The sequence below is a fragment of the Piliocolobus tephrosceles genome, chromosome 17 (assembly GCF_002776525.5).
Source record: "Piliocolobus tephrosceles isolate RC106 chromosome 17, ASM277652v3, whole genome shotgun sequence".
NCBI lineage: Eukaryota > Metazoa > Chordata > Mammalia > Primates > Cercopithecidae > Piliocolobus > Piliocolobus tephrosceles.
Genome location: NC_045450.1, coordinates 58,443,446 through 58,455,851, shown reverse-complemented (window position 1 = coordinate 58,455,851; position 12,406 = coordinate 58,443,446). Strand labels below are relative to the sequence as shown.

General features: G+C 55.5%; 1 protein-coding gene across 2 annotated transcripts in view; it reads right to left on the bottom strand.

Annotated features, from left to right (window-relative positions):
- Positions 1-12,406, bottom strand: part of VAC14 (VAC14 component of PIKFYVE complex) — a 116,112-nt gene that overhangs the window by 46,726 nt on the left and 56,980 nt on the right. For both annotated transcript variants that reach the window (XM_023210375.1, XM_023210376.3), the window contains exon 13: positions 11,123-11,279. In XM_023210375.1, coding sequence (XP_023066143.1) covers positions 11,123-11,279 — 157 coding nt within the window. The remainder of the gene's footprint in view (positions 1-11,122; positions 11,280-12,406) is intronic.

Here is a 12,406-nt window from a genome sequence, read left to right as displayed (position 1 = left end):
CCCCTGGCAATCACTCATCTACCTTCTGTCTCTATGGATTTGCCTATTCTGGATGTTTCCTATAAATAGAACTAAGCAGTATGTGGCTTCTTTCACTCAGCACATTTTCAAGGTTCATCTATGTTGTAGTACGTATCAGTTCTGTATTCATTTTTAGGGTTGAATAATATTCCACCTTATGGCTATTCCATATTTTGTTTGTCCATTCATCAGCTGGTATTTTCTCCCATTCTGTTGATTTTTTTTTTTGTTTGAGACAGGGTGATACTATAATTTGAATATTTGTCCCCACCTAAATCGCATGTTGAAATTTCATTCCCAGCGTTGGAAGTGGGGCCTGGTGGGAGGTTACTGGATGATGGGGGTGGATTTCTCATGAATGGGTTACACCATCCCCTTGGTGTTATCTCTGAGGCAGCAAGTTCTCGTGAGATCTGCCTGTTTAAAAGTGTAGGGCACCTCCTTCTCACTCTCTGGCTCCTGCTCTGGCCTCCTCTGCCTGCTGGGCCCCTGTGCCTTCCACTATGATTGTAAGCTTCCTGAGGCCTCCTCAGAAACCAAGCAGATGCCAGCACCATGCTTTCCATAAAGCCTGCAGAACTGTGAGCCAACTAAATCTCTTTATAAATTACCTACTCTCAGGTTTTTTTTTTTTTTTGAGATTGAGTCTCGCTCGGTCTCCCAGGCTGGAGTGTAATGGCATCGTCTTGACTCACTGCAACCTCTGCTTCCCGGGTTCAAGCAATTCTCCTGCCTCAGCCTCCTGAGTAGCTGGGACTACAGGTGTGTGCTACCACACCTGGCTTATTTTTTGTATTTTTAGTAGAGGTGGGGTTTCACCATGTTAGCCAGGATGGTCTCAATCTCCTGACCTGGTCATCTGCCTTCCTCGGCCTCCCAAAGTGCTAGGATTACAAGCGTGAGTCACTGTACCCAGCCATGTATTTTTTTTATTGTAATGCAAGAACAGCCTAACAAACAGTGTCTTGCTCTGTTGCCCAGGATGTAGTGCATTGAAGTGATTACAGTTCACTGCAGCCTCAAACTCCTGGGCTCAAGCAATCCTCCTGCCTTGGCCTCCCAAGTAGCTAGGACTACAGGTGTGTGCCATCAAACCCAGCTAAATTTTTTCTTCAAGATGGGGTCTCCCTATGTTGCCCAGGCTAGTCTCAAACTCCTGGGCCCAAGTGATCCTCCTGCCTTGGCCTCCCAAAGTGTTGGGGTTATAGGTAGGAGCCACCATGCCCAGCCTCATTTTATTAAAAAAAATTTTTTGAAGTACAAAATTTTTAACTTTGATTAAGCCCAATGTGTCTATTTTTTCTTTGGCTGCTTGTGCCTTTGGTGTCATAGCTATGAAATTATTACCTAATTTAAGGTCATAAAGATTTACTGATATATTTTAGGTCTCTGGTCTACTTAGAGTTACTTTTTGTATACGGTGTGAGGAAGGTGTCTAAATCTTTTTGCATATGGATATCCAGTTGTTCTAGTATAACATGATATCTTAACAGCCAATTCATAGCTACCATTTGTTGAGCACCTACTATGTGCTTGGCCTACCTAAACCCTTCACACATAGTATCTAACACCCTAAAAAAAAAAAAAAAAACTTGAAAAATATGCACCATTACTATTCCCATTATATACACAGAGGAGCTGTGAATTTGGGTGAGGATTATCCAAAGTCACAGAGCTGGCGAGTGGCAGAGTTGCTGACTCAGGCAGCTGGTCTTCAAAACTCATGTTCTTTGCAGCTCTGCCAGGCTGCCTGTCTCTTGGGTACTAATGTTCAGATATGTTTGGGGCTCACAGATTAGGAGGCAGTGTCTTGCAGGAGGGCAGAAGATGGCATAAAGACGGAAACCCAGGTCCTGCCAAGCTGACACTAAAGATGTGGGAAATGACGCTGTGAAGAGCTGTGGAAACAGCACCTGGCCACAGCTCGCTGGAAACCCAGGGAGGACACTGGGGGATGCAGAGCGGCCAACAGAGGCATCTGGGGCCATCCTTTTCCAGGCTGGCCCCTTTCTGGTCCAGAAGTTGCGTGGGAGCCTTCACTTTCTCCCTGGACCAGGGAGGAAACGGTCAGGCACAAGCACAAGATAGGCAGGATGTGGAGGCTCTGGGAACCAAACTCGGCCAGAAGCATCAGAGGTTCCCAGAAGCATCAGGCCAAAGCACAAAACAAGAATGTGCAGAACCATCCAGAGTATTCCAAGTGAATCTCACGGAGGCGCCTGGACAGACTGACTGCATTTGATGCCAGCGGGCTGGAAGCAGCAGGAAGACTCTCCTCCCAGGAGCTCCGTCTTTTTTGCTGAGCTCAGACTTCCCTTACGTCCTCTCATGGTCCTTCCTGGGAGATGGTTAGGTCTAGAAAAGGCGTTTTTCTGTTCTGTTTTTCCCAGCTGTGAATCACTCTATAAGGGATTCCTCGCCAGGAGCCACACCTCCAAACTGTAGCATCCTCAATCCCAAGAACCTCCTAGACAGCTCGCGTGAGCGGCGTGAAGGAGCCCTGAGTGAGAAGGCCAGTTCAAGGGCAGGCCTCATTCCACTTCTTGTTTGGACTGCATCGTCCTGGGTCCCTGCCTGAATCAGCCTGGCTCGGGAGGTCCTGAGTGATTCTGGAATGGCAAACAGTCTCTGCTCCCTGGCCCAAAGGGGATGTTTGCAGAATCAAGTGTCACATTCTTATAGATCGAGTTACCCCAGGCCCAGCTGGGGCTGATCTCTAAAGAGGTGGCTGCAGAGACAGCTGTTGAGACAGCCCTGCCTCACTGTTCCCAACCTCAGGAAATGAATTTGGTGGGCCGTGGTGGTCTGGCTGGAGGGCACTGGCTTCATGCTGCCCACACTGGAGGCGCCCAGTTCACTGCAAGCTTCGCCCTGCTGCCTTCCTATTTCTCTATGTGCACCCCCAGCCTACCCCATTTCCACTCAGGCTCCAAAGCATTCCCAAGAACGAAGGGACCCAGGAAGGAAGTCACCACAAAGAAATTCTCCCAACTGGGGCCATCTGGGCAGCCACTAGGGAGAGATACGGGGCTGCTCCAGCCTCACAGGGGCAGTAGGAAGCACTGAGCATGGTGTTTAAGCCTCAGTTTCTTCATCTGGAAAGTGAGTGCAGTAAGAGCCCCTATTAAATGAAATAAAAACATGTAATATGCTGGGTCTGGAGGCTGCCGCACAGTCTGCACTCAATCAATGGGGGCTCCTTTTTATTAGCAAGTGTCCCACAGCGCAGAGCACTGCGCAGGGCAAACCGTTCTCATTCTGAGTCTCAGAATGGATGTCTGGGGGCTGGTCTGAAATGTCTTGAGTGCGGAGATTCCATTTCTGGCACAAATTCACAGTGCTCTGTCAGGATGCTTTGAGGAAGAAGGGGGGCCACCTGTGACCCCCACACATCAGGGTAGGGAGATCAGGCCACCTCTCCACTGACAGTCTGAACAAAGATGGCAGAAGAGAAGGCCTGGGCTACTCTGGACACAACTCTGGTCTCCCCAGCCACAGCCCCCAGTGTGGACCCAAAATGGACTCTCAATGTCCACGCTGCCCCTCGGACCCTGGAGCTGAGACCCTTAGTGGAAGGGAGGAGGAGGGCGGTGTCACAGCTGCGAGACGCCATGGCAAGCGATTCACATCCTCAGCTGAGTGCAGCTCAGCCCTCACAGTGCTCCCACGGCTTAAAGACTTTCTGCTCTCCCCAAGACAGGGCTGGGGGCCTTGGGAGGGGCTGCATTGAGACCACAGGTTTGAGCAGGGCAGTCTTTTCCCAGCAGGGGAGGTGGGGGAAGGGGCCACAAATGAGGGGGCAGGGAGGGCGGGCTGGACAGGGATGGGAAAGGCCTCAGTGCTCAGCAGGACAGGGTGGGGGCTGCTTGCTCTCTCCCAGCCTCAGTGGCCCCCATTGTCCCCAGCCACGCTGCTGATGTGAGCTGCCCTTTGGCTTGAGATGCTCTCTGAGGCAGGGTTGCAGGCTCAGGAGGAGGAGATGGGTGGAGAAGCTCGCCCCAGGAGGGTGACTACAGGAGCAATGGGCCACTCGAGTATGCTGATTTCTGCCTCACCGCTGCCTGCTCTTCTGCCCACCTCTGGCTCTGGCTCATCTGCTCTTGTAAGCAGGGTCCTGGGCTGGGTGCTGCAGGCGCATGAGGAAAGTGGGAGCCAGGACAGGGCAGCCAGGAAGGCACGCCTTCCAACACTGCACTCCAAGGACCTCAGTGGTTTTACTCAGGGGTGCCAATGAGGCACAGCCCCCCTGGAGATGGTGGGCAGCTGCTGCAGCCGGGGGTGAGGGAGAGGGGGGCCCACAACCTGGCTGTGTGTCTTGGGAGGGAGGCTCTCTGTGAGGGGTCCAGGAGAGTGGGACTTCCATTCCCCAATCCTGCAGAGGGCAGGAGCGTGAGGGAGAGCCCTAACCCTCAGCTGAAGGCCACTGTGCCTTGCATTTCTGGTTTGGGCAAGGGAGGAGCCTGCCAGGCCCTGGCAGGAAGTGCACGTGAGCGGCGGCTGGCCAGGGGCACAGAGATGCACTCCACACAGAAACCAGGCTGGCGGGGTGGGCGGCCGGGGAGCCAGCCCTGCAGATGTTACTAAGTGAAACCTGATGTGGCGACATGAGAATCCACAGAACGTCTCACAAACAACCTGCCCCGGGATGTTTTGGATTGAGTTTTGTGGTTATGACGTGAAGGAACCTCACATGTCAGGATAAAAATAGCCCTGGCTTCAGTACATAATGCGAGTTACAGTTCAACAGAACCAGATGTGAAAACGTCAGCCACCCAGTTCAGGCCCAGCAGGGTCCCTGCTCTACTCCGGCCTCCCTCCCTGCTGGGGTCGGGGTCCATGTGCCCGGACAGCCAATTGTGGGCTCAAGATCTGCTGCCTGGAGGATACGAGGGAAGGGCCAGAGGCTGCTCAGGGCACCCAGAGTCCAGGGGACCACATCGGATCCAGGCCCTGTCTCTGACTAGCAGGGGAGGGGAGGCAGTGCCGCCTTCTCCAAGGCCAGCTCCTCTCCAGTGAACCAGGCAGGGCTAAAGAGCATCAAGTCGTGCTTGGCACAGGAAGTAGTCCACGGAAGGGGTGGGTGATGGAGAGGCTCGTATGGAACCAAGAGGACAGGGTGGGAAAGGGGCAGCTTCCCCCCAGAATCAAGTGGCTGGGAGAAAGCGAGGCTTAGCAGGGTCTTGGGGGTGTAGAGTCTGCAGAACTGGAGGGGGTGCAGAGTTATGTGGACAAAGGCCGCCGCAATGGCATCATCTTGGGAACCCACCCAAGAGGCGATCACTTTCTCATCTGTGGGCCGGCCTGGGTCGGCAGGACAGGAGCACTGGAGGCATCAACCATAGCCGGGAGACTTTGCAGCTGCTCAGTCAGAGCGAGAGAGAAGCTGATGGGACACAGCAAGGCCCAGAGGGGACTTCCAGCTGACGCGGCAGTGGAGAGGTCACATAGCAGTCTGCCACCGGGAAAGAGCTGTTGCTGCAGGGTGAGGGCTGGGGCCAAGGGCAGTGAGGAGAGGGTGTGGAGGAAGGCTCCCAGGGGCAGGAGGGCTGGACTGCTGGGGCTTCCAACTGGACAAGGGAGGGCCTGGCAGCATGGGCATGAGAGGATGCCGCTCTGGGCAGCAGTGCGGGTGATTGGTGCCCATGCCTTCCATTATTTTATTGCACTTTCAAAAATGGGCACTGACCCTTACTGGGCACCTGGTGCCTGGGATTCTGGGATGCGTAAACTTGGCCTTTGTGGCCTGCCATGCTGCTATTCAAACTGAGCTGATCACACAAATCACCCAGCACTGGGCGACGCTGAGGAGTCTCCATCTGCACTTTCAGCAGAGGTTCTAAGAGGTCACAGCCAGGAGGGAGCAGATGTGAACTCCGCCACCCACCCAGGCAGCCTGAGACAAGCAAGTGGGTTGGAACAGAGGGGCAGGAGAGGCTGGGCTCTCCAGGGAAGCCTCCCAGAGGGGCCCTCTGCACTGGCCTGTAATAACCAGGATATAAGCAAAGGCCCCCTTCATGTTCAGGGAGCGTTTAGCTTAGCCCTTGCCATGTGGGAGCTCACAGAGCCCCCAGGCGCCCCAGCACATGGTTTATAGAGAGGAAGAGCTGGCAGTGAGGTAGGACCCTTGTCCAAAGTCATAGGATGGATGGGCAGAGCAGGGCTGTGAACTTAGATCCCTCTGACCCCAGTGCCTGTGATCCCTAATGCTGCTTCCTGAGGCTGGGAGGGGTGATTGGGAGGAAAGGGCTTCAAGAGAAACAGGCAGTGCTTTCCTGGGGCTGGTGTGGCTGCAGGAAGTGGTGGCAGGCAGCAAAAGACAAGAGATGAGGCACTGCCATGACCTGAGGCCAGGAAGGGGTCTCTGAAGTCACTGTGAAGAGAGGAGACATGCCCCCATCACTGCCAGGCTGTGGCCATGGCCTGGCCCCTCTCCTCCTCCCCTCCGGCCGTGGAAGCTTCCAGTGCCTGGTGCAGGTGGGATTCCTGAGAGTCGGGTGAGGAGTGTGGGCTCTCGGGCCAGGCTCCTGGCCCAAACAAGTGGGGAATGACACAGTGCTGGCCTCTCAGAGCTGCTGCGAGGAGCCCAGGGGCTCACCCAAAAAGTCAGCACATGTGAGTGCTCAGAGCAGGGCAGGGCCTAATGTGACCTCAGCCAGCGCTGGCAGCCATGATGATTGCTGCCGTGATTACTGGGGAAAATGGCTTTCTGGCTTTCTGCTAGAACTTGTTTCTGTCTGGTGACACGAAGATGCTGCTGACATTTGGCTACAATAGACGGCCCTGCGCTACAAAGAATGAAACCAAATAAGAATATGTCATTATTACCCATTTTTAGAGTCAGGGGTTAAAACACCTTGGGCCACTGAGTCCCGCAAGGTATACTGACACGAACAGTTATTTTGTTTTATATTTTTCTGAGATGTAGTTGCCCAGGCTGGAATGCAGTGGTGTGATCTCGGCTCACTGCAACCTCCACCTGCTGGGTTCAAGTGATTCTCCTGCCTCAGCCTCTCGAGTAGCTGGGATTACAGGCACGCACCACCATGCCTGGCTAAATTTCGTATTTTCAGTAGAGGTGGGGTTTCACCATGTTGGCTAGGGTGTTCTCAAACTCCTGACCTCAGGTGATCCATCTGCCTTAGCCTCCCAAAGTGCTGGGATTATAGGAGTGAGCCAACGTGGCTGGCGACACGAACGGTTTTTATCCCAGCAGCAGTGGGCCCCGTGGCAGGCAAAGTCAGGGAAGACTGGGTTTTAGGGGTGAACATCAGTCCTAGGGTGACCTTTGGCCTCAGACTGACACACTGCTGTGCACGGCCAGGGATCCTAAAGGCTGACTGTGTCTCCCCAGGCCTGGCTGCACCCTCTCTGGCAGCAGAGATGTCCAGGCCCCGGGAGTCCAGGCATGTCTCTAACAAAGGGCTGATCCCAGAGGCCTCCTCTGTCCTTTGAAGCTTTCTGCACAGGCTCAGGGTATGGCAGGCCCACAGGTCTGTTTGACATCCCTGTCCCCAGAGCCAGCAGGACCTCCGCAGACTCCCCTGAGTGGAGACAGGAAATACAAAAGGAGGAGACACAGGAGATCCCAAGGGTGGGAGACAGGAAAGCATGGTGTCCCTCAGCCAGCTTCCTCCAGAGCTGCCCACCCAGGCCGCTCCCCATCCTGTTTGCCCCCAGGCCATTCTCTCCCCCAGCCTGGGGCTCTGCACGGGTCAGGAATGAGGGAGGCAGGGCGGGAGAAGCCTCTGCCTTCACCGCTCTGCAAGGGAGGGGAGATGTTTATGCTAGGACAGGCGAGAGGAAAATCCCATGTGGGCGCCTCTGCCTCGGGGGGCCTTGGGAACCACGGCTGTGGTGCATTTAGGCCAACACAGCAGCTACCCAGGCGTGTGATGGGCTTGCTTCTCCACTGCTGTGTGTGATCCGCGCCATTTGGTTCCCTACAGATGCCACCAACTTCATCTTTGCTAGGCTCCCTGCCTCTGAGGCTTTCCAGACTGTCCCTTCGTGCCTTTGGGGGCAATCTCCCCTACAGGGACACAGCACTGCTGCCTCCAAGTTCTCCAAGTTCTCAGGGCTGCGCCCTGGAGAGCCAGAGGCAGGCAGAATCCAAACAGGAAGAGGGTATGGCTTCACAGTCTTGTCCATGTGCATGGCCAGATGGAAACAGACAGAACGAGCCCCTTGCATGCCTGAGAAGCAGTCTGGGAAGGAGCAGCTCGCGGAGGGATTGAGTGTGCACTTCCTGCTTGCCTTCTGACCTCAGCACCACCCCACACACCCTCAGTGCCTGGCGCATGCCCTCCAGGGCAGTGGAGGTGGGAGAGGGGGGCAGGGCATGCTCTGGCTCCCTCAGCTGTTCTCTTACTGGTTTGAGCTGACCTTTTAAAATCATGGCCCCATCTGTAAAATCTGATGCCAGCTGCGGACATACGCATGTGCACACACGTGGATCTGCTTGGAGCCTTGAGGCCCACACGTGAGACTCAGGTTAAGAACTCCTGGCCTGAGTTCTTTGTCGTGGATTCTCCTCCCGCAGCCCCCACTGCTCCTTGGCTGTGGATTCTTGAAGCAAGAAGTGTGACTGGCTGCAGGCACTTCCTTGGTGTTCTTTCCAGGACGGAGTTTCTTCCCATCTGGCATGCTTTGCTGTTTTTCTATGAATTCCGAGTGAGTCCCTGGCTGATGTGAGCTAATCTGACAGCCTCGGTGAGCTGGGGCAAGAGTCTCTACTGCTGTAGCCTCGTTCACGGCCTGCCCATCTTGGCATGGCCAGGAGCTGGGGTTCAGAGTGCCCTGCCATATAGTGCCCCCGGCCCTGGTGCCCGAGCAGCGCAAAGGGCTTGAGGCTGCAGGGCCCGCCAGGGACCCCCTGGGTCAGGCTCTGCTCCCCCAGGGCACATACCCTACTCCCTCCAGCCCAGGCTGCCCTCAGCAGTCTCCTGGTCCTCCTTCCATGAGCAGGAGCCCAAATCACAGCCATCAACTTCTCTGTGCCCGGGAGGAAGAGATAAAACAGAGAAGACAGGTCACAGAGGGCCTGGGAGGCCTGGGTGTCCTGGCCCTGTCACAGGGCTGTGCTGCCTTCAAGTTCTCTGCTGCAGCCAATTTGAGAAGGAGAGAAGAGGCTGTGGCGCCTGCTTCCTGGGGAGGGAGAGCTGAGGGCGCGCCCCCAGGGCTCCTCTGCCCGGGCCTCCTCCCTGCAGGATGTCTCCTCTTGGCTACTGCCCGTCTTCTGGTCAGTTCTTGCTGCTCCTCCCCACCAGATCCTCCCTTCCTAAGGAAGAGCTCTCCTTTTTTCTCTTCCTTGTCCACCCCCTTTGCTGGGCCCCCATATTCCACCTCTGGCATTCCTGCCATCTGTCCCAAGGACTTAAGGTTGCTCCCCATGTGCTGACTTGGGGACACAGGATGGAGAATGGACTTGCTCGCCGAGGGATGGGGGGGGGGGGAGTCCCAGCAGGGGTCCCAGGGTCAGGATGTGGGAACCACTTCCCTTGGTGTTCTTTCCCTTGGTGTCAGTTCACGGCCACTGACTGCCTGGAGCTGGGCTCCTGGGCAAGGCCCCACATGGGCCTTCTATGACTTGACCTGGCATGTCCTGGGGCACAGGCAGGCCTGCGGGGCTCTGGCCGCCCCTTGAACTTCTCAGGCACTGGGCCTGGTCTCAGCATCAAACAGGGCTGGGGCGCCTCCCACTGAGGCCAAGGAGGACTCTCAGGCTGAGACCAGCACAGCTAGGCTGTGGGGGGAGGCTGAGGCTACAAGGTCCCTAAACCTCTATGACGTATGTGGCTGCATCAAAGTGAGAGGTGAAGCCAGCTGGACTTCCTGGGTCGAGAGGGGACTTGGAGAAATTTTCGGTCTAGGTAGAGCGCTCTGTGTATAGCTAAAGGATTGTAAATGCACCAATGAACACTCTGTAAAAACGCACCAATCAGCACTGTGTGTCTAGCTAAAGGACTGTAAACGCACCAATCAGCACTCTGTGTCTAGCTAAAGGATTGTAAATGCACCAATCAGCACTCTGTAAAAACGCACCAATCAGCACTGTGTCTAGCTAAAGGATTGTAAACGCACCAATCAGCACTCTGTAAAAATGCACCAATCAGCCCTCTGTGTCTAGCTAAAGCATTATAAATGCACCAATCAGCACTCTGTAAAATGGACCAATCAGTGCTCTGTAAAATGGACCAATCAGCAGGTCATGGGCAGGGCCAAATAAGGGAATAAAAGCTGGCCGAGCCAGCAGCAGCAACCCTCTTGGGTCCACTTCCATGCTGTGGAAGCTTTGTTCTTTCATTCTTCATAATAAATCTTGCTGCTGCTCACTCTTTGGGTCCACACCACCTTTAAGAGCTGTAACACTCACTGCGAAGGTCCGTAGCTTCATTCTTAAAGTCAGCGAGACCACGAACCCACCGGAAGGAGTAAATTCCAGATACAAAGAACAGAGACCCCCATGGAGACACCTGAGATTCACTGGGAACTTTCCTACCAACTGTCCCCAGGCATTTTCCAGGACTGCATCGCCAGAGGGAAGTGGCGTCTGCCAGGGCCCAGGGAGAAGAGTCCCTGCCATCTGGAAGGGACTGAGGGACGAGCGCTAGGGATGCTATAGCCACCTTTACTTCCAAGGACTGCCCAGAAACAGCCTGTGAGAATAATGCCGTCTCCTGCCTGTGCTGCCTGCCACTATTTTTAGCTTCTCAGAGACAAAGGGAATGGCCACCTAGTATTCCACCTGTGAGACCCCAAGACCGAAGCCCCTGGATTCCAGACTGGAGAGGTGCTGCCCAGGCAGAGACCAGCAGCCGACCCAGATGGTTTTATGTTTAGTCAATGGTTCAAAGGCATCAAAGGTGCAGGGAGATGCGGAGAAAGTCCTGTGAGCGTCTCTGGAGGCTGCTAGAGGATGAGAGCTACCTGCCTCTGGGGGTTCTTGAGGTGGGAGATTGCCAGTAGCAACCCACAGACCCCTCACATCCTGGCCGAGCTCCAGAGCTCCTGAGCAACAACCCAAAGGACCGCCGTGGTCCAGCCCAAGACCTGGCACTGGCACTAAGGCCCCTGAGGCTGGAACCTTCAGGAGAAGACTTACCGGAGGTGTTCAGTAGGCCGGCTCTGCCGGGGGTAGGCACCTGGAGCTCTGAGTGGCTGGTCCGGAGGTCAGGGCCATCGAGGGGGCCTGGGTCATCCGTCTGGCCTGCAGGGGAGGAAGCGATTTCTGCCAGCACTTCCAGGTCCTTCAGGATCACCTGGGGAGAGAAGTGGGGCAGCAGGGATGAGCTCTCCGCTGCGAGCTGTGCTGACCTCGGCAGAGGTGCGGTGGGTGGCACAGAGCCACCTGCAGCGGGGAGGGGTCTGTAGATGACAGCAGGCTGGGAAGAGCCACTAAGGCCACAGCTGGGGCATGCTCAGAAGAGTGAAACAAAGGATCCAGATAGAAGGGAACACAGACTGCAGTGAATGGGGCCTCTGGGGGAAGGAAACTGGAATCCGAGGTTCAGCGAGTCAGCTTCCTCATGATCCCTCTCCTCTTGGGTCCCTTGAACAGGGTTCTGAGGGTCCCTGGGAGTCACAGGACTCAGGAAGCAGGGTGTTGTCTGCACAGTGTGCATTTAAAGGCCCCCAGGCTGCGCAAGACTCCCAAAGTGCCCTCCAGGCCATGTTCCACTGTGTCCACTGTGTGGAGCAGCCACAGCCCCACCCACCATCAGGCCACAGAACAGCTTCTTCTGCAGAGGTGACACCAGGCCACTGTAGACCCTAAAGGGCCCTCCACATTTGGCATGCTACTCTGGTCTCCAAGGTAAAGGGCTTCCTAAAGTCTGGACACATCAGGTGGTCCTCGGTGGCTCTAAAGTGTCCCTGCACAGATTTGGGTGGGGCAAGACCCCAGCCTGACCACCAGCCTGCTGAGTTCTTCTGAAACAGAGGCAGAGTAGGGCGTGGGGCCAGCGCTGAGTGTGAGTCCGGGTCAGCGCTGTATCACAATGACCCCAGGGTTGCTCTACAGCCCCTGTATCCTTAGAAGCTGCCTCTCCTCGCACAGCACCCATCTTTGCCTGGCACCAAGAGCTGGCAGGGTGGCAAAGTCCAGCCCACCACTCTGCTGCAATGGGCAGTAGGGAAAGGGGCTGGGGCCCTGCCCTGTGGCAGGGGTTTCACTGCGCGTGCGTGCGTGCGTGTGTGTGTGTGTGTACGCACCTGCCCCAGGGGCTGCTGAGGCTTCCTGGCCACCTTCTGCTGGCTGTGCTTGTCCTGCAGGGAACTCCTCACACTGCAGGTGGTCGCCTGTTCTTTCTGCCCCTCACTCCTCTCTTGCTCTGGGCTAGGGACCGTGCCCGTCCCCTCAAAAGGTGTATCTCTGGATTGCCCTGTG